This window comes from Pyxicephalus adspersus, chromosome 6, assembly GCF_032062135.1.
Source record: "Pyxicephalus adspersus chromosome 6, UCB_Pads_2.0, whole genome shotgun sequence".
NCBI classification, from domain to species: Eukaryota; Metazoa; Chordata; class Amphibia; order Anura; family Pyxicephalidae; genus Pyxicephalus; species Pyxicephalus adspersus.
Window position 1 is genome coordinate 23,189,639 of NC_092863.1, and position 23,080 is coordinate 23,212,718.

Sequence of the window (23,080 nt, forward strand, 5' to 3'; positions counted from 1 at the left end):
CTGCATTGGTTCTTAAGGCAGTGCCATTGGAATATTTTACAGCAGACAGTGCTGAACAGGTCACTACCAACCCCATTTATCCCCTACGGACAGCCGCAGGACATATGCTGCATGCAGATTTTTACTGTGGGTGTGGTTCAGGGGTGTAAGGATGTGGTAACTGCATCTCAACCTTACAGCCAGTCCGAACAAACCCTAACCACTACAGGTTTCCTTTAATCAACAGACCACAAAAGAAACATTGTTGATGGTCTGGGGCAGACAGAAAATATTTTCTAATTGCAAAACATTTTTTCTTTTTGCACCATTCAACAATCTGTCTTCATAAAGTGGCTCCTTAAATTTCATTGTTTTAACTCTATAAAACTTGCTTTTGACTTAGGTGTATATATTATATTTCAAGCAAGAACCAAGTTCTGAAAACACTATATATTTCTTTATGCTTCCCTAAGTGATTAATTTAAGTAAGCAAGATAAAATCATCTATTTCATAACCTATATTGTTTTAGTAATTTAAGAAAACAAAAAGATTATTTTTTTGGTCTTTGAGATCCTTATTTATTTGCACCTATGCATTTATTAGTGATTTGCACATTCAGCCAAATTAAACTTGAATGTGATCTAAAAATGGAAAAACATGTAGGCCAGTAAAATCCTTTTCTTAAAGTTTATGTGCAAGCAACATCAAAACCAATATATATGGCATAGATGTCCAGTACATACACTTTTCCTCATGTTATGTTGTTTTAGAAACACTTAAATTCCTAACATCTTGTAGAGATCTGGCAAATCTGTTGGGAGAAACAAAAGGAAGTTGTTGATGGGAGGGCATTCTAAGAAATAAACAAGGAGAAGATTTGGAAAGTGGACAATGTTTTGTAGCCCAGCGTTGAGTTGAAAGCATTTCTTACTGGATCAGCAGGTTGCTAGTATTTGCAGCATTTTAAATCCCAGATTGGGTTCATTTTTTAACTGGGTCGCCAGCCTGTTCTAAACAAAATACACAGCTTCAGCTGCAAAACTAATCTTAACTCTGGTGCTGCAGTATTTCTTCTCTGGTTGTAATTCACACTAGAAGACTGAGTATGTGTTATGAGTGCAGGAGTTCATGAACATCTGATGGGACATCAATCCACTTTTCTCTGACAGATTGCCATGCTAATGTTTCTGTTCTGACTGGATTTCCAATCAAACAATGGCACAAATTAAACCACCATGACATGACAGCTCTGCACTTTTTAAACCCAAAATTGTAAATGTTCCAAGACATTTAGGATATGCAATTGCTATTATAGCCGAATTAAAGTATTACAATATTTTGCTATGTAATGCAATCATTCCTAAAGTTCTATGTAACCTTTTTTCCCAGACAAGTCAAAGGTCATTTCTATTCCCACCCTAGTCCTTCCTTTGCCTCTGTTATCAGCAGTTTCTTACTTGTAAGGTGTTTCACTGAAAGCAGCTGTCAATCAAATTAGAAGGCAGAACTCAAAATGGGACAATAGGTCTGTACAATAATGTTCTCTGCCTCCTATGTAAGGGAAGTATAGAAAGTATATAGCCTACTGTAGTGCACATGAAAATTTTTCCTGTCAATTTTGCTCTTGATTAGCTTATTTGATTGATAATCTATTACTTGGAAGTTCCAAAACACTGCACACACAAGTTTATCATTTTCTGATCTCTCTTTTTTTTCTTTGATAGAAATTGATGGAAATCTAATTTGTTCAATGGCTCATATGCAAGTCATAATGTATTCTTGTGATTGTTTAACAACATATCCTATTGTTTTCAAATACAATCAGAAACCTGAAAAATGATTACCAGTGATTTGCCCTCAGATTCACATAAGTCCCAATTAATTGTTTTATATTGAAAATCCGAACAGAAGATAAAATTGGTACAAGGCCTTTAACCACGTAGCTGTGCAGCCAATGGAGATCATACCAGAGGTTATATAGTATTTTCTGTTATGCACTATGTCTGAGATAGCCACTAAACAGAGTATTAAAGGTATATGTGCATCTGCTAGTTTTCCCTTGCATTATCAGAGGGTGTACATTGAAAAAAAATAGATTTACCTATAAAACTTGCAATTTAGACCTATGCTCTACTGAGACCTTATTGCACAGCCATGCCCAAACTGCACATTTGTGCGATGCAGTGCCACCCTCTCAGCACACGTGTTGCAGCAGTATACTGTGTTTTGGTTTGGAACACCCTAATACCAGTTGCATGAATGTTTTTCTTGAACCTCTAGGTGTGCATGCAGGAATGGATCTGCATTCCCACAGAGCTGAAGTCTCCCTGGATCCCTGGATTTACAAATAATAGTAGTGCTGTGTAAAATCTTACACCATTTGCAAGCTATTATCTTTATATTTGGAAAGCTTTTTGTGCAAACAAATGTTAGATAATGATTAGGTTTTGAAATGCATAAACTGCGGATCTACAGATAAAAACATGGAAAACCCTTACTTGAATATTAGTGTTCTAATCACAAACATAAATAATGCTTATTGTTTTCTAAAAATCAGCTTAATATTAATCATCTTTATTGTATTTCTTACAGTCAAATAATACAAAGAAACCTTGCAAGATGAAGCTGGTGTATTTCCCCACGCTACTTCTAATCCTCATTTTAGAACTTGAAGCAAGACCGCCAGCTGATCGTAAGCATTTGTACTTTTAAGACTAGAAAAAATATGACTAAATATGTAATAACACACAAAGGAGAATATACAGTCATCATAAAAAGAAAGTAGACTCTCTTTCAAATCCAAGGTTTTGTGTATCAGGCATAATAAAAAAAATCATGTTGTCCCTTAGCAGTCTTAAAATTCGATAAATACAACATATGAAAAAAAGGTTATGACATATTGCACCATGTTATTATTTATTTAACAAAGGCAAATTCAAAACACAGAAGGAAAGTAATAAAACACTTACCAATTCCATAGGAATTAAGAAGGTAAGTAGCAGCCAGGTGCGGCTAGACAAATGCTCTTGAATAACTAAACATTGGCAAGTGTGACCAACTCTATCAAAGCAGATGTTTTTGATAGTTTTCTGGTCTGGGGCATTGAGGTTTGTGTTAACACAATGCCAAGGTAGAAAGACATCAAAAATCTTAAAGAAGCAGCTGTTGCTGGCCATAAATCTGGTTACAATACGATTTTCAAACATTCTATATTCAATATAATAATATTATTATTATTTTTTTAATAATAATAAACAGTATTTATATAGCTATTGACAAGTGAAACACTTTCATGACAGTTGCCAACCTCCCCAGGATTAGGCGTCTCAGCAAAGTCGCCACAAGGTCAGTGCACAGTGATATTGTATACACCCAAAGCTACATCTCAGACTTTACAGGTCTGCATTACCATATTTAAGTTCATGGAAGTACAATTACCAAAAAAGACTGAAGAAGTATGGCTTGTTTGGAAAGATTGCTAGGAGAAAGTCTCTTTACCTTTATCTTTAAATCACACGGCAGCATGGCTTAGTTTTGCAAAGTTTAATCTGAACAAACCACAAGACTTCTCGATCAATGTCCTTTGGACAGACAAGACTAAAGTGGAGATGAGATGTTTGGTCATGATGCTCAATTTCATGTTTGTTAAAACCAAACACAGCATATCAGCATAAACACCTTATACCAATTGATAAGCACAGTGGTGAAAGGGCGATGATTTGTGATTGTTTAGCAACCAAAGGACCTGAGCACCTTGCAGTCATTGAGATGACCATGAACTCTTCTGAATATCAAAACATTCTAGAGTCAAATGTAAGGCTATCTGTGCAAAAGCTATAGCTTGGCTGAAACACACAAGCAAGTCTGCAACATTTTTAACACATGACTTTTCCATTTTGGCATCATGTTTGTTAAATAATAACACAGTGGAATCTGTTGTGTGTTGTTTTACACATTTGAAGTTAGGTTTAAATAATTTTAGAATCTGCTGAACCAGCTATTTTTTTAAATTATGTCCTGATGTGTAAAACATTATAATTGAAAAAGGTTGCACTTTAGTTTTTCTCATGACCCTATATATGATTACTGATTATTTGCCACTTAGTGCCATTCATTCTAAAATGTTGTGGTGTGCTAGGCTAAACAGAATTTACAGCTTACAGAACAGTACACCATGAAAACTGTTGAATTGAAAAAAAATAGAATTGGGTGTTTCAGATTAGGTGCTATTATTATTAACCCCCTTAAAGTCAATAATGTTAATGGTGTACATAATTTTTCACATGATGATTTGTAACTGCAGAAACAACATAGGGTCAAATTTTATTTAACCTTTCCAGGACTGATGAAGAAGGACTATCAAGGGAGAACCTAGTTTATCCAGCAAAACTAAAATAGATTTCATAAACACCATTTGCTATAAGTTGGCAAATGCTTTTAAACCTGGAACCATTTCCGGTTTGTTGGATCAGCCAGGTTTTCCCAAAATAGTCTATCTTTTCCAGTCTTAGAGGGCTTTAATAAATCAGACCCATACAGTCAGGTTCTTTTGATAATATTCTTTTCTTGGAAACAGAAAATATTTGTAAAATTTATTTCTCTACTTATATAAAATTTATTATCACATTGTAACATGCATTTGGATGTGGCCTTAGCTAAAGAAAGCTTTATCTAGCTGTTCTGTTCTGTTCTAACAGGCTTTTTATTCTAATTAATTTTTTTAACATTTTTTTCACACAATATACAAAATACAACAGTCAAAAGACAAATCCCAAACAATTTATTACATTGAAAAATGCATAAGCAGAGTTTACCTTATGTGAAGATCACATCATTTAAATCATACTAGTTATTTTAGGAAAATCTAAAAACATGGTCTTTTATCATTAGGGGTCTATTTATAAAGCAGGGAATCTGGCATTCACTAAAACATTCTCTGGTGGTTAATCTTCCAGATCCATGTGTTTCAATGGCAGAAATGTATTTTCCACCAAGGAATGTTTCAGTGAATGTCAGCCTATAGGCTAATATATTATGAAAGGTAGTTTGAAGAATGCAGATCTTTATAATCAATAAAGTTTTTAGAAAACCGATCTTTGGGAATATTTCTGTTTTCTGCAGTAAATTATTTATTTTTAGTTCCTTAAGTAGTATTCCATTTGCTTATTTTCTATATAGACATCAATAAATAACTGTTTTATGTAACTTTTACAGTGCAGCAATGTAAGGCTGGCCCCATGGACCTGGTCTTCATCATTGACAGCTCAAGAAGTGTCCGACCATTTGAATTTGAAAATATGAGAAAATTTATGATTGATATGATCAATTCACTTGAAATTGGACCTACCCATACAAGAGTTGGAGTAGTGCAGTATTCCAGCCAAGTGCAAAATGTATTTTCTCTTAAGACTTACACTACAAAGGCTCAAATGCAAAAGGCCATCAATGACATAATTCCTTTGGCACAAGGAACCATGACTGGTCTGGCTATACAATACGTCATGAATGTTGCTTTTACTGAGCAAGAAGGAGCTCGACCACTGTCTAAGAGGATTCCAAGAGTTGCTGTTATAGTGACTGATGGCAGACCTCAGGATCGTGTTACAGAGGTTGCTGCACAAGCTCGGGAAGCTCAAATTGAAATTTATGCAGTTGGTGTACAACGAGCAGATGTCAACTCTCTGCGGGCCATGGCCTCTCCTCCTATTGATGACCATGTGTTCTATGTGGAATCATTTGATCTTATTCAGCACTTTACTATTCAGTTTCAGGATAAATTGTGTGGTAAGTTGAAATACTTATAATTTACTTATTAAGAATCTCAAGTTTTGTTCACTGGCCAGTGGTGTGCATTGCAAGACCTGTATGACATTGTCACAAATCCTCACCTGTTCCTAATTCAACAGATTTTGAAATTCTTAATGAAACTGAAATACCCTAGCAAGGGTATTTCAACAAAACAAAAGACTTTCATATCAAAGAAATAGCCTCCTTGTTAACACAAATGAACTGTCTAGGCTGCTTCAGAAAAACAGTGTTTTTCCTCTATACAAGTCAGCATCAGAGAGCTTGGCTTACACAGACACATAGCCCTTGCTGTGTGTCCAAGCCTATAAAGCACCAGGTGTGCTTTATAGGCTTGTGGTCTTGGGATATCTTGAACCTGGAATTAGGAATCTGCTCCACTCTGCTCTAGCAGATTCCCCATAAAACCAGTCCCAGGACAGACAATGAGCAGGGAACTCCTCTGCAAACAAAATTCTGCTGGTTTCACCTTAGTACAAAAACCTGAGATACTGCGGTTGCACATGCCGTTCATCCAGGTGCTCTCTTTGCCCGGTGTTACAGAACAGTGGTCACCAACCTGAACTAAGATTCACACCATGGGTCTGCAATGACCCTATTACTGCACTCCCACCACAATTTAGAAGCAATATCTTAGAAAATAAAGCATGGGGGTCATTGTAATTGATACATTGCACTTTGCTCCCACAATCCCTTCCAGTTGTATTTCCTGGAACTTTATTTTCTTTAAGAATAGGAGCCAATATTTTAGATTTTTTTCTGCAGCATGAGGCTCCTATAGCTTCTTATTAATATAGTTTATAAAAAGTGTTTTGTACTGCTAGCAAAAGGATGTCTCAAATGTCTAATTATAATGGAAAAATTGTGTATATAAATTCTATAGACAAACAGGACGCCACCAGCTCAGAAAAATTTTTGGAAAATCACCAAATAAAATAAATTTGGCTTTATGTTTTTAAAGAAAGCTATCCTTCTTTCCAGGTGTAGATATGTGCACTGAAATGGACCATGGATGCCAACATACTTGTGTTAGTGTTCCCAGCTCCTACTACTGTGAGTGTAACCCAGGCTACAAGCTTAATGCAGATGGAAAGACATGTTCTAGTAAGTAGAAACCTTCTTTTTTATGCATTTATGGACAAGCATCAAAAGGAAACTATATACTTTTTAGCTAATTTTAAATCAATGGATGAAAAAAATGGAAAATTAACTGAAATGGATAAGAAATATTACCATATGTATGCATATTTTTAGCTGACAAAACTGATGTTTAGACTGCTTTAGAATTTTTCGCTGACTACAAAATAAACATATTTAAAAGAAAAGCTGAACACACATACCATTTATTATTTTACATTTAAAAGAATAGTTTTTAAAGTTTAACATACATAACTCAAAATGAGCACCAACAAGAACCAATAAGTGGTTGCTTTTTTCTAAGTGAGTTAAAATACCTTTGTTTAAATTCCCCAGTTTTTTAGAAGTGGCTACAATTTTCCCTTCATTACTTCGCCTGATACATATGGTCTGAAGGCTTCTGTATTCATAAATGGACCACCCATAAGTCACAACACAACCTCAGGATTTCCCTCTCAAACTCAATGTTCACTGTAAAGCTAAATAAACATTGGTTTTGAAGGCAACTAGAACAGAGCTCCCTTTAAAACGATATGCTGAAAGGATTTTCTATAAGAACTGCAAATGTTCAGAATTTAGGTAACAAAATAAACTTAAAAAGAAGGGATACTTTATGTTTAGTTAGAGATATTGCAAGTTAAGGGGAAAGAAAAAGTTTCCAACATCATAGTGAAATTGTACTGTAAAATCTGAAATAGCTATGGCTCTCCTTATTGATGGAGTACACTATGAGTAAAAAGCAGCTTTAGACAACTGTGCCTGATAACTAAAAAATCCCAAATATCCTTACACATAACAGTTGCACATTTGTCATGTTGCTGATTATGTATGTAATATTTGAGGAATTTTTTTTTAATTGTATAAGTTTTGAAATGTTTTTTAAAGTAAATCTATTGTGATGTACCTTGGAGTCAGCCATTCCTTACCTTTTTTTCTGAAAAAATAAATTCCTGGTGTCCATGCTGTTTTAAAAAATTTGTATAATGCAGTCCAAAGTGACAAAAAAAGCACTAATAAGATTGGAGAAGTACGCAGGTCAGGAATCCTGACTTCCTAATCTAGCTGCTTGTTCCAGGTTAGTAACTCTTAAGCTGCGTACACACTTCCAATAAATGTTGATGGAAACGAACGACCGATCGCCCGAGAATCGTTAACAAAAAAGGTGCACAATGACTGACCAACAACGCAGATGGAAAAGGATTGTCGCTGGAAATGAACGACCCTCCTGTCGGATCTAATTGAGTGACGATCGTTCCCTATCCATCGTGTGTACAGTCGTTCAGTGATCGTGGATGTTTCTACAATACACTTTCTCCTTTCCATGTCATTTCCTGCATCGTTCAAACGATTGTATCCAGCGCGTGTACAATATTGGTGAATTATATTTGAACGATCGTATCGTTACAGCATGTACAGAATTTTGCACAATACGATTGTTCAAATATAATCGTGCATAATCGTTGATCGATCATAATCGTTTGTTTTCTAACGATAATTATTGTGTTAAAGTGTGTACCTAGCTTAAGTAATAAAGTCAGAGATAATCTGATAAATAGTATTTGTACAAGGGGGTCATGCTGGGGGTCAAAGAACATGCTGGCCCAGAGTTTGACACCCCTGTACTAGAGGGTAAATCAATGCCGATCAATATGCTTGGGCGCCAAGCCTAGATAACATCTAAATCAGGGAAGGCAAACTCTGGCCGGCGGGCATAATCTGGCCCGGCATGTCCCTTTTTTTAGTGATAAAAGTCTATAGTCTATAGACCAACGGCCTCTCTGCCTATGCGTGGCCTATCTGCTCATTGGACTGTTTTATAGACGCAAGTATTTTGGGAATTGTAGTAGCGGCAGACATATTCAATATCAAGAATGTAGGATTAATTGGGTCATGGCTTATAATAGGCATTTATATCATAGTCATCAATGCCTATTGCCTCCTGGGGTATACCTAAGTAATTTGTTCAAAACCTTGCCAAGCCAACTCAGACCACTTCTGGGTTATTCTCACTATTATCTAAATCGCTTTTTAGTTAATATCAGATGGGTTTTAGAATGCAACGAAACCTATGTTTATGTGGCTAACTTATTTACTATATATTTGTTTTGCAGTCATAGACCTGTGTGCTCAAGGAAACCATGGCTGTGAGCATCTGTGTGTCAGTTCTCCTGGATCTTACAATTGTGCGTGCAGAGCGGGCTACAAATTGAACAATGATAAAAAGACTTGTTCGTGTAAGTTAGTAGTTTAGATTGAATGTAGTAACTAACACTGCCAAAATATGCAATAAAAGAAAATAATATGACAAATGAACTGGCTAACCCTGTTCACCCTTTAAACCCTTACTACAATAGGGTCGTTTAAGGTCTGGAAACAAAGCTAACATTTCCTGATCAGCAGCGATTTTATGAAAAGCCTGACAGATGATGACACAGAAAACACTGCCAAGCATGATAAAAAATCCAGTGAGAAAGTAACCATGTTCATTTTCCTGGCATTTAAAACTGGATCAATTTTCATGATATTTTTTATGTAACTATTATATTTAATATTACTTTTTTCATATATAGTTATGTATAGAAAGATTGCAGAAGGGTTACCTTTTTTCCTCTTTGTCTAAAATAGTAGATCTTAAACCAAAATGTTTTTGATTTTTGATAGAATAAGGTAGGTTGAAATCTACTATCAGACTGTACTTCTGGTGCTCCGACATTGGGAGCAGCATCTCTCATTCATTGATTACTTCCTCTTTATCAACAATTATATTTGTATTCCATTAACAGCCTCTGACTAGCAAAGGAGAGAAGGGGGATATAAGTGACAGTGGTTCTTTAGTTTTCCATTATTAAGGGTAGCTTTCTGTGACTTGGACTGGGAGAGAATATTGTCCTCAAAGAACAGAGAACTAGAGAAATAGGGGTGTTTCAAGTCTGTTCTACACAAACACACTGAAAAATATATTCCAGTAAGTAATAAGTTTAGGAGGCTCAAATAAAACCTAAAACCTATGTGACTCACAACTATTGCAGAAAAAGTCATAAAGAGTAAGAAAAGGGCATTCCAAAAATATAAAAATGAATGATCACCTTAATCAATTAACCTCCTGGGCGGTTCATTTCTGTCCGGATTTGTATGTCTAAAAGCGGTACATTGTTTTTCATGAAAATTTATTTTACAGTATATTATAATAGTATGAGTATAATAAAGTTTGAAACACAAAATCATGTAAAAAATTAAACAAAAAAATATAATATACTTATACTATTATATTACACTGTGGAATAAATGTTCATGAAAGAATCCGCATGCTCCGTTCGCATGCACCAACGTCATCGCGAACTCCCCGGTGACTCATCAGTTGCAGAGGACGCCAGCCGGAGAAAGTGAGAAGACAGGGATTGTGGAGACGGACGCTGTCGGATCAGATAAGGCTGGATTTACTATTGTTTTACATTGGTTTAGCTACCCCGAGTGTGACTCGGGGTTACCGCTTTCAGCATCTTTTTTTTTACCCTAATTTAAAATCGGGATTACCGCTCGACAGGTTAAATACTATAAAGAATATAACAAAAGATGTAAAATGGAAATAAAATGTGCAAAACTTCAAAATGAAAGACTGCAAAAAAAAAAAAAAAAAAATAAGGGCAAACCCCCACATTTTTAAAAAAAATAAATTAATAGCAGAAATATCACATCTGAGCATGTAGGCTTTTTAAAGGATGTCTCCGGGTTGGTAACTGGGGATAAAGAGAAGGCAGATAAATGAAACACTTTTTTTTTTAGTTCTGTATACACAAAGGAAAATGGCAGAGCTGAAGTCCAAATTGCTTATAGCAAAGTCAGTGCCTTAAATGAGCCACAATGTCTCAAAATTGATATAATTGAGAAACAGCTGGACAAAATTAAGGTGACAAAGCTTCAGGACCTGATGGATTACATCCACGTGTCCTCAAAGAGCTGAGCTCAGTCATTTCAAAGCGATTGTTTATCATTTTTGGAGACTCTTTATTCACTGTCATGGTGCCAATAGATTGGCATAAGGCGAATTTGGTTTCTATTTTCAAAAAGGGAGCAAAATCATTACTAAGTAAATACAGAATGGTAAGTTTAATTTCCATGGTTGGAAAGGTCCTAGAGAGTTTGGTAAAGAACCACATAGAATAGTTTCTGCTAGAAAATGAAATTCAGCATGGATTTAAAAAAGACCGAAAATGTCTAAGAAATGTTCTTTCTTTTTATGATAAGGTAAGTAAGCAGGTAGTGTAACAGTTGATAAAGTGTACTTGGACTTTGCTAAAGCATTTGACACAATACCCCACGGACAGTAATATGCAAGTTAGGGTCAATAGGTTTAGAAAAGTCAATCTGTAAATGGACAAAAAACAGGCTTAAAAACCACATCCAGAGAGAAGTGATGAATGATTCATACTCTGGATGTCCAAGGTTATTAGTGGTGTAGCCCAGGGTTCAGTGGTAGGACCTTTACTGTTTAACAATATTATAAATGATATAGAGTTTGTGATTAAAATTACCATTTCTGTGTTTGTAGATGACACCAAACTATGTAATAGAATTAGGTCCATATAGGATGTCTATAATCTACAAGCAGACCTGGATGTACTGTTTGATTGGGCAGCCAAGTGGCAAATGACATTTAGTATTGAGAAATGTAAAGTTTTGCACTTGGGGTCTAACAACAGCATGCGTCATACTGTCTAGGGGGAATACATGTGGGAGAATCAAAAATAGAAAAGGATCTGGGGGTTCTGGTGGATCATAGACTTAATAACACCATGCAATGCCAAGCTGCAAATATCTAAAGTTAGCAAAGTACTTTCTTAAAAGAGAAAAAAACTGCAAAGATGGAGACATAATCCCCTGTACACAGCATTGGTCAGACCTCATCTGGAATATGCAGTCCAGTTTTGGGCACCAGTTCACAATTGTGGAATTAAAGAGCGCGCAAACAAGGGCAATTAAACTCATAAAAGGAATGGAGGAATTTAGCTATGAGGAGAGATTAGCTGAACAGAATGTTTTCTCCCTTGAGAAGATATGGATATGATCACTTTGTGTTCACCTCAAAATCAGTACATAGGACAAGACTATTTGCATCTTCGCTGTAAGGTCTGTGAAAATGTGGAATTGGCTCCCTCAGAGTGGTTTTAGCAAATACTATATATTGCTATAAGAAAAAGCTGGATGCTTTTCTAGAAGCATAGAATAAAACTGAGTATTAAAGCCTTTAGGGAAATATTAAAGACTGTTGATCCAGGGAACATCTGGTGGCCTCATGGAATCAGGAAGGAATTTTTTCCCCTTTTGGAGCAATTTGTACCAGGGTTTTTTTTTGCCTTCCTCTGGAACAACTATGTCCATTGGGTTTTATAGCTGGGATATGTTTAGCTCCCTAGTGGTTGAACTTGATGGTCTTTTTTCAACCTGAGTTACTATGTAACTTTGTAACTATGTAATTGACAATGTAGGCTGAAGACCCTGCAAATAAATAAAATCCTATTGAATAGTAGGATTATATTAATATATAAACCTAAAAACCTTCTCTTTATACATTAGAAATAATAACTAATTCCTAATATATTTACCTTAGTTCTTACTTTATATTAACTCCCTTTTATATTTACAAGGTAATTGTAGGAGGTTCTTCATTTTGCATTGTATTGTACAGAACAGTTGGTTTAACATGTTATCATGGTTGTTGGTGCCAGATTGGGAGTTCTTTAGACAGCCTCGAAAAAGACCTCACCAGTAGGGGGATGCTGACTTTTTTTACAGAGGTAGGCTGGGGAGAACACAACAGAAGCTGTCAAACTAAAATAATTAATAGTGTTACCTTTCTGGCTATTCAGTGTTACCTTCCCGGCTATACAATTAGGCAGGGGAGTAAGAGATGTAGCTGAACACAGTTAAAATACTGTAATATGTATGTTAACTATATAAAATATATTTATGATTTGTACAGCAAAAAAAACAACTGCTACTATTTTCTTCAATTTTACAACCTAACTTGGCTAATTCTGCCTCATTTAACTTTACCATCTGGTTGCATGAGATGTAATAAAGCTAAAAAAAAATTCAAATTATTATCTATGCGTCTGTGAGTATTCACAGACCAGTATTTAGCAAAACCCTGTTTTGGTTAAAGATAGAAAGGCAGATGTCTTACGGGCATTTGTTCATGAAATGTTGGTCTCAAGTTGCCTATTCTGCCATGCAGAAGGGACAAGATAAGCAGAGGATTTTAGCATGAAACAATGAAAACTGAAAGAAAGTGACAACACTGCAGTATTTATCATAAATACACAACCTAATATATATTGTTTTCTTTTTCTATAGCAATAGACCTGTGTGCAGTTGGGAACCATGGCTGTGAACATCTTTGTGTCAGCTCTCCAGGCTCATATAAATGTGCCTGTCGTACTGGATACAAACTAAACAATGACAAGAAGACATGTTCAAGTAGGTTGATGGTGTTTTTGTTTGTTGATACAATGTTTTTATATATTCCAAATACAATCCTAAAATAGCAAAATGGTAGAGATAATTTTTTGATCAGGTCAAAGTAATATTAAACTGTAACTTTCACTGACAATTTGGTTACAATTAGTTACAGGCTATGGATGGGCTTATACCTATATTAAATAAATAGGAATATGTGAGAGTTTTTACTTTTCAAAGCAAAGAATGGGGTTGTGTTTTGCTGTTTTAGTTTCTGATTGGTTAATTGTCCTTACTCTGTCATATTCCTAAGACAACAGGAGTTATGAGGATATCAAAACATGTATAAACCTAATTACATACAAAACAATATTAAATTAACCTTTTTCCCATTTTTTTAAACAACATTAATCCTATTTCCTGTATAAACTTTAATAAAACTCCCTGTTAAAAAACTAACAACCAGGCTGCAGGTCTGATCAAGCAAGGTCTGTACTACCACCAGCTTTCATTTTTCCAACGTCACAAACAGGCCCCTAGCCGCCCAGCACCACCTCAGGGGCCAATGACTGTACTTTATTTTAAAGGGGGACCCTACCACCATGAATCCCCCTTACCCCAAGGTTACCATTTTATACCACAAGACCCTTGTCTTCTCAGACCCCAACTGGCACCGCACACAGGTGAGACACCTCACATCTGTGTACCCCACCACACTTGCAGTGCTCGCTGAACCCTATCTTGAAAGCCCAAAAACCACAAATCTGTTCCAATAGCATTTCAATGTACTCCATCATATATCAGGTACCTCAACGTTTCCTCCTTCAACTCCCAATACCTTACCACAATACCTCTGTTCCTAGCCACAAAATGACCCACCTCCCTATTATTTTTTATCCTGGCCTTATTAATCCTTTCAACAGAGCGAGCCCCCCTCTAAGTTTTCCTGGCCACAATATCAGACCAGACAACAATTACACCAGGGAATTCTACTCTCAACTGCAGGAAATCCATTTTCACATCCCTGATTAATTCCCTCATAGACCATTTTCCAAGATCATTGCCCCCAGCATGTACCACTACCACCCCAGGGGGCCTATCCAGAATCGCAAATTTGCGAATCCCCAGCAACACCTTACTCCGAAGCATTCCTGGCACACCAATCCATTGGAACCTCCCGCTCTCCCTGGACAGGCCCAGCTTTCAAACATCCGGCCTAACTTCCGCTCTCCGGGGACCCACCAGACATAGGAATGCCCAAAAAATCAATACCAAGCAAGCCTGACCACCCACAAAAAACAAATAATGAAAAACAAATACACACCCACAGCACTGCCCAACCTCCAACACCCCCAAAATTAACCCCCCACTTCTATAACAACTGGGGTCTCACATATGATTGAAATCTCCCAATGCGCCTAATCGCCTATTCACCCAATCCCCACCTAGCCGCCTCACTAGAGGCACCAATTCGAAAGGAATGTGAAGAATAGCCTTGGGTCCCCATTCCCAACTTCTGCAGACATCCTTTAAAAACCGCCACAAACAGAAATTTGCACAAAAACTTGCCATCCTCATGAATCAGCAATAGGCCCACACCCTGCGGTCGGCGACTCACCAAACTCACCTGCTCCACCCCCAGCACCACATGTTCAACCAAAATTCCCCCAGGCCGACACTTAGATGGACTCACTAATTTACTAATCCTCATTTCCCACCAAAAAAACCAGCACAAATGCCGCCCTAAATAAAACCATTTTATACTCCCCTTCAAACTCCCTCTCTAAAACCCTGACCAATCTTTGAAGCAGCTGAAAAACACTGGCCACCTCGCGTCCAGGGTCCGCCTGCCCCTCTTATACCTCTTCACCACCTGCCGTTCCACAGTCTTTCGTCACATCCTGTATCCCCTGCAACTTACACCAAAAAGCTATCGCCAACAATTTTCTACTCACCACTGCCTCCGACACTCCTGCGGCAAAATCACTTGCCAACCAATACAACAACAAGTGAACATATTCTTCCACCGAAACACCCCCCCCCCAACTCTGACCCTCAACTCTGCCCATTTTCTCCATACCCGGGAATAGGACCTCCACATCGTCTCACTTCCCGGCCGTTCAATCAAACCTCCTATGATCCCGTTACAAACAGTTGGGACAAGGGCAACCCCACTGCTCTGCCTCCGGTGCCAGCTCGCGAAACCTGTCCCACTGAAAACGAGACAACGCGTCAGCTACAACATTAAACACTCCCAAAATGTGCCGAGCAAAAATAATTATAATAAGCTGCAAACACTGCATCAACCGCAGTGCCGGCACTGAAGACACCGAGAATCCGTAAATAGCCTGAACCACCCCCAGATTGTTGCAGTGGAACTTGACCTTTTTATTGACCAACTTGGACCCCCACAATTCCACCAACACGACAATCGGCAAGACAAGCTCCAACACCACCAGATTCTGTACCAACTCTGCTTCCACCCACTCCAAAAGGCCACACCACTTCCCACCAAAATATGCCCCAAAATTTGTTGACTCTGCCGCATCAAAAAAAAGATTCAAATCAACAGATTGCACCAGCCCCACATAAGATAACCAAAACGGCCGCCTATTGAACACTTACAAAAACATGTGCCACACCATGAGGTCCTCTCTCAATTCCCTATTCAGTCGAATAAAGTGAAAGGGCACCGTCACCCCAGCAGTTGCCACGGCCAACCTTCTACAAACAATTCTTCCCATCCGAACCACCCGGCAAGCAAAATCCTATTTACCCAACAAAGATTGAACCTCCTGCAACCGTATTTTTCACCTGCCATGCACCTCTCAAATCTCCTCCTGCAACACCACTTATTTGTCCCATGGCATTCCACTCTCTATTGCCACCGTGTCTAACTAAATCCAAAAAATAAAAACAATGTCATTGCAGGCCCCTCAGTCTTATTTGCCACCAAGGGGACCCCAAAGCGCTCCACCACATGCTCGAGTGTGGCCAACAACACCCTACAGATGGAACTGTCTGGCGGCCTAATCAACAAAAAGTCATCCAAATAATGGATGATCAACTCCACTGCCGCAACCGTCCTCACCACCCACTTCAAAAACATACTTTCATGAAAATGAATTTCTCAAACAATGCACATGAAATTGAACATCCCATAGGAAGGCAACGATCAACATAATATTGCCCTTCCCGCAGAATGCTCAATAATCTCAAGCTCTCTGAAAGCACTGGCAGCAACCCAAAAGCCACCTCAATGTCTGCCTCAGCTAACAACGACCCTGTCCCATAGCGACAGACCCAATGAATCGCCATGTCAAAAGATGTAAAAGCCACCCCGAAAAGTTCAGAATCGATACCCTCATTCCCCGACCCCCCAGGCAGGAATGACAAATGGTGGACCATCCTGAACTTACCCTTTTCATTCTTTGGTACTATCCCCAATGGGGACAACATCAAACCCTCCAGGGGGGAACTTTAAACTGCCCACACAACCAGCCCAAACTCACCTCCTTCGCCAACTTCTCCGCCACAATCTCGGGATGCAGCAAAGCCAATGCACCCTAGACATACACCTCCCCTCTCGCGTTGTTACTCACCTCCCATTTTTCCCCCGACGCCTCCCCCCCTGGCAGCCGCAGCCCCCTTAACAGAGCTCCACCTAGGTAGGGGTTTCCTCATTAGTCTAGACCCAGCTTGGGCACTACTAGACCCAGCAGGCAGGCTAGAAGGGTCCCTGCACAGGCTCCCATCTTGGCACTGAGCCCTCTGAAAGTGATCTGCGCACAGGAGGCCTACGCCTCCGAGGCTGTAGCCCCTCTAAGCTAGCAGAAGGGGGCTAACAGCAGCACCTCAGCTACCCTTTCCTACCCCTCTAAGCTGTGCCATAAGGGCCTCAACGGACTCCATTGTACTGACCTGTGTCTACACTAAACTGTTCATTCCTAAAAAGTGACCTCCACTTCTAATACAACCCCTCTTAAACATTCTGTCTAACCCCCCCCCCCCTTTACCATCTAACCAATCCTCCACTCAACTCCCCCTGACTAGTAGGGTCCCTGCAGGGGCACCCTCTGAAAGTGACCTGGGCCCAGGTGTCTACACTAAACTGTTCTGTCCCAAAAAGAGACCTCCCACTTCTGATGCAACCCCTCAACATTCTATCTACCCCCCCCCCCCTTTACCACCTAATCAATCCTCCTCTCAACCCCCCTATGACCAATTCCTTAACCACTTAACCCTTACCTCCCCTGGGCTTTTTGCTGTGTACTGTGTCATGTAGGCCCTGTGCTTATTGTTTAGCTATGGGCCTCTGTGGAGGTTTGTATGAAAAGAATAGGGTAGGGGTCCTATTCAAACAACACTCAAGCACATATTGACAGAAAAGGAAACATTGTGTCTTGACCATAAACACAATGATTACTTAATAGGCAATTTCATGTCAGCAGCTGGGCTGCACTGGATTATTTTTATTGATTTCTTTTATTTGTTTCAGGCTATTGTTGCACAAATGGTTTTCTATGCTGATGTATGCATTTCTTTGCAGTGATAGATCTGTGTGCTCAAGGAAATCATGGCTGCGAGCAGATCTGTATTAGCTCCCTTGGGTCCTATACCTGTGGCTGTCGTACTGGCTTCCAGCTAAACAATGATAAGAAGACTTGTTCAAGTAGGTTTACCTTTGTTTTAGAAATCAATCCTAGGGAACAAGTGAAACAAATTGATTTGTTAAGGTGGCTATCCAGAAAACACTACAACTAAGTCAACGTCAAAAAGTTCATTCAGTTCAAACCAGAAGAAAGCATTTCACAGGGTCACCTAGACTGTAATTCCTAAAGTTCTTGCAGTGTAAATTTTTTTCTGCCCTCTATATTACATTTACATGCACAAGGTTGTTTAAATCAGATGACTGGGAGAAATGTCTTACAACTGACATTACTTTTACATCTGCCTTGGAATTTTCCACTATCTATACAAACAGAGGTACTCAGATAGTCAGAACTTTCAAAGAGTCGGGATAACTGGTGCAATACTGCAAAACAAAGTTAAAATCAGGAGTAGGCCAGCTGATCACTCTGGCTACATCTGGCTACATCTAAAGCACTTAGGTAGAACCATGGCTTCCCATGGCCATCGCTCCCCCCAAAAAAGCAAAGCTAAGTTTTCCCTTAGTGCCGTGCAAAGTCCTACAAATACTTCTTGATCCTACCAGTGAAGTACACCTTCTTCAGCTCTCTGTGATGGTGTGACAACCCCATCACTCCTAAGCTCAAAGCAGTGTTGCCATTCTTATATAGGCTGTGCAGTGGAATGAGAAGATGCTATCAGCAATGTCACTGTTGATGCAGTTGATTTTCAAACCTAAAGCTTGTCAATCAATTGCTAGTCTCACCAAGTCCTTTACATTTTTATATCCTAAGTTCAAACTGAATGCACCTTGCTTCTTCAAAAATTAGATAGGAATTAACACAACTGCCTAATTATTTGTAACCACTCACTGATTAGACACCCATATAAAAAGACAAGAGACCTCCAGCACTCCCAACAAGGAAAAGCATAGCTACCTTTTTATCTAGTGTTAGCTCTATAATGATATCTGCTGTGTAACTCAGTGCGTTGATCTTTTCTGGATCAAAACAGAAAAAAAAACATTAAATAGCTATTTGCCACCATAAAAGATGAGGAGGGGAAATCTTCAAGTGCATTCACCGATTCAATTGATAACAGTTTAAAAGAAATTCCTTTCAGTTGGAAAAGATTTCCTCTCTTCTTGAGAATTAAAAACATTTGCTAAGGTTATGCGGATGACATTACATCATGATCAGACAGAAAATTATTTGGAGGTTCTGACTTTTGGCTCTGGTCTTTAGCCATATTGTTAACTTTACATACTTGCATATGATAGATTTTCAAATCCTACGGGTCCAGCTCTGTGTTAATGTAACTTTTTTTAATGTAAATTCATTTTGATCAGCTGTTTTGAATGAAAATAGATGGTATTGCTGTATTACTATCCCTTCTAGTCTTCAGAACATTTTATTAAAAATATTGGAGCACAAAAAACAGTCAGCAATAAGCTTTTATTGCAGCTCCAAATGAAAGGCCTGATGTAGATAACATCATTTTATTAAAACATTAATAAAATCAACTTTTATATTGTTCCAATTTGAGATGAAACAGCCCAGTCTAACTGACCTTTCTCTACAAAGATTTCTTTCAGGAATGAGAAATAGCTGTGTATTCTTCCATTGCATCAAACAAGAAGAGTCATAGATAGAACTATGATGTTAGAGGGTGGCCGGCATCCAGCAGTTATTTGAGAAGGATCTAGGAGTCATAAGCTACATCTGATTACTCTGTCTGTTTTAAATTGCAGTGATTGACTATTGTTCATACGGCAATCACAGCTGTCAGCATGAATGTGTGGGCATCCTGAATGGCTACTACTGTCGCTGCAACGAGGGATACACTCTTCAAAGTGATGGGAAGACTTGTCTGGGTGCGTTGTAGGACCAAACATAAATTACACATTGCAGATAAATCTACATATCTATCTACACAAATATGTAACAAATGAATGTCTACACTCACACTATTTCTACTGAATGAGGCTAAAAAAGGATTGAATTTCCTAGATCATGTTCAATAACATATTTGTTTTAAACCCTACATCTATAATGCAGTAAGTTTTTCATTATGCCTTGCTGTATACATTTTGGGCAAATTGTTTATTAACAATAATGTTAAGCAACTGCCTCACAATTAGTGGCAGGGTTGTCAGCTTGCCACGTTTTATCATAGAACCTTTATCATACCTAAATGGACCTTCAAGACATCCCTTTTTTAAATCACATTTCCCATAATTTTAATACAAATATAATAATTTAAAGGGAGATATATCCTTCATATTGTGCAAGTATACAAACAATATATATCCAGTCTCAATTTTGACGTGTTTCGCAAGATATGCTTTCACAGGCATTACGAGACTGGCATCAAGATTGAAGTATTAGATCCCATCTATTAAAAACATTAGAAGCGTTCACCGTCACATATTCTGGGGATGACAGTTCCCCAAATGGAGCCAAACAGGCAGCACTGGTATCCGCAGACAACCCTGATTTTTTTTTCTTTATGTGTAGATAGATTAATCAGATGGATTCTTCTAACACTTCCAAACAATGATTACACTAGTCAACAAACATTTTCTTGCCAAACAGATTAAAGTCTTTTTAGGTTATGATTGATGCAGAATCATTAATATGGTATTGGCTTTGCTGGATTGGTTGTAGTTTTTGAAATAATGACCTCAATAATAACCTCACAGAAAACTAATTAAACTTTTAATGACATTTTTCAGTACTCAATCCAGGGAAGAATCTACAATGTATTTGAAGCAATCACCATCCTTGTTCAGAGCTCTAACAAATTGCTTCATTATTCCCAACTTTAGGTGTAGTGGAGGGAGAATGATTTTTTATTTGTCAACTATTGGTTCGTTAATAATGTTCGCTGCACCTTTTTTCATGTTTTCCCTTGGAGGCCATGTCACTTTTTCCCAGTGATCCTGCTTTGCTCTACTATCCCACAAGCAGATGAAACATGGGTACTTTGTGTATCCGCTTTGCTGTCCAAGTTCACCATTTTTAAATCAACACATATGGCCCATTGGTGTTCATGATAGCAAAGCTTCTGTAAGACCATTTTGATATTTTGATATTCTTCTTTAAGTTTTTTTGAGTGACCATCTGAAATTGATGCATAGCAGTTGCCATTATGCAGAAAACAGATTTCAAACTTCGAGTGGAGAGTGGAACTGTCTATGAAAAGCTGCCAGTCTTCTACTCAGTATTCTGGTACTCCCATATGGGCTAGTAGTCCAGGGATGGTACAACAGTACACAAAGTCTCCATCTTCACTGAAATATAGAAGGAATGTCACCTCTCCTGTCCTATAAACCGTTATTTTAAGTTCAGGTCTCAGACAATTCCTTTCTTTTAGCCTGGATGCTTAAAATTCAGATTCCTGCTTTGACAGATCTTGCTTTGACAAAAAATAAATAAATGAGCTCTTCTTGGGAGAACTGCTGGTTTGATGAAACACTTTCTTCATATTACCTTTCACTGCTAACTCCTGGATTACACTCCAAACCCTGTATATCCTCCATGTCGGATACAGGAATATCAGGGAGAGTACTAAACACTGGTATGGGAACATCAGCCCCATGCGGCACAGGTTGTCTTGCTAATTTCAAATCTGTGTACTCCCACTTTTTTTTTTTGTAAGGATTAAAATTTTTACATTCACAGCACAAAAATAACAATCATTATGACTATTTTTGGGCTCTCGCCATACCATAGGTACACCAAATTTTAAACTTTTCAGTTTTCCATTTTTTTCACTGATGTAGACACTCTACACAAGTTTTTCATACCATACAGGGAGCCCAATACTTATCTTGGTCCCCCAGTTTAATTCCAAAATATGCAAGATGTGCTTGTTTCCCAAATTCTCTAATGTTTATTCACTGTTATTCTCTGCTGAGAATATTTACCACAAATGTAGCAAAATACATTAGGGATATTTAAACAACTTCTTTTTGAAGAACTCATATTTCTGTAAAAAAATAAAACGTATGAATAAAAAGAAGACCAATGAAAGTTTCATGAAAATAATGCTACATTTAATATATAAAATGTAAAACATTTGTTGTTGGTAAAATCGTCTATTCTGATTCCCTTATCACAAGAACTAGAGCCAATTCAATGAAACTGATGTCATTTCTGGATTCAGCAGACCTGAAATACACTAAATATATTAAAAAATCCTTGGCAAATGAAACTTTTTTTTCTGAGCTGTGTTTTATACTTAAATAGGTCTGTTCCACTCTATTCCATGCTGGAGTCTTCTCATATTGCATCTTCCATTATGCCAACCTATAGAATTCTTGCATCCCAGGCTTTCAGCGGCGACCACATAGAGTAGAACAGACATATTTAAGTATATAATAATTGTACATAATCACTGCCAGATAGTACAGATATCAATGTACATCTGTCTTGTGGTCAATATCACTGCTGAACATCCATTAGACATTAGGACTTTAGTGCCATGTTTCCACTTTCCTCCACACAAGGACAAAGCACAGTGGTATCCATACTATAGGTGAAAGATAAAAGGTAAAAACCTCCTTAGCACTGGTTGAATTGATTTATTCCACCTAGAGAAAGGTTTAGGCAATAACCATATATATTCATACTTTTATTAAAGTGCTAGGTGGTTAGGTTGTAGGAGAGCTATATATATATATATATATATCTCAATATATATATATCAATATATATATATTAGGTGTAATGTAAATCCGTTATTCATTATTTGTTATTCAGGTTATAAATGAGACCAGTGATTATGATAAGAGCATGAGCTATCACGTTTGCCAGGGTCCTTGGATGGTGGGCCCCTTAGGCAGGAAACAACAGGAAGAGTAGTTAACAAAGTTCTGTATTTCATTTCAAACTGGAGATGGCACAAGAGTTAATGCGATACATGAACACACACATTCTGCCAGTTCAAAGAATGTACAGTATTTGTTTTTACCCTTTGTCCTCTTTGCCTAAGAATATAAATGTTATTCTTGCAGTGCATGCTCTGCTTGCATGGTATTTCCTGTTTAATCACTTAAAAAAACTCTTCAAA

At 37.9% G+C, this 23,080-nt stretch overlaps 1 protein-coding gene across 2 annotated transcripts in view; it reads left to right on the forward strand.

The window, feature by feature from the left end:
- Positions 1-23,080, forward strand: part of MATN4 (matrilin 4) — a 48,280-nt gene that overhangs the window by 15,471 nt on the left and 9,729 nt on the right. Inside the window, exons 2-8 of one of the 2 annotated variants that reach the window (XM_072413740.1) lie at positions 2,573-2,672; positions 5,195-5,764; positions 6,767-6,889; positions 9,034-9,156; positions 13,277-13,399; positions 17,928-18,050; positions 19,758-19,880. In XM_072413740.1, coding sequence (XP_072269841.1) covers positions 2,600-2,672; positions 5,195-5,764; positions 6,767-6,889; positions 9,034-9,156; positions 13,277-13,399; positions 17,928-18,050; positions 19,758-19,880 — 1,258 coding nt within the window. In that variant the 5' untranslated portion in view covers positions 2,573-2,599. The remainder of the gene's footprint in view (positions 1-2,572; positions 2,673-5,194; positions 5,765-6,766; positions 6,890-9,033; positions 9,157-13,276; positions 13,400-17,927; positions 18,051-19,757; positions 19,881-23,080) is intronic. The other variant, XM_072413741.1, reaches the window with a different exon arrangement.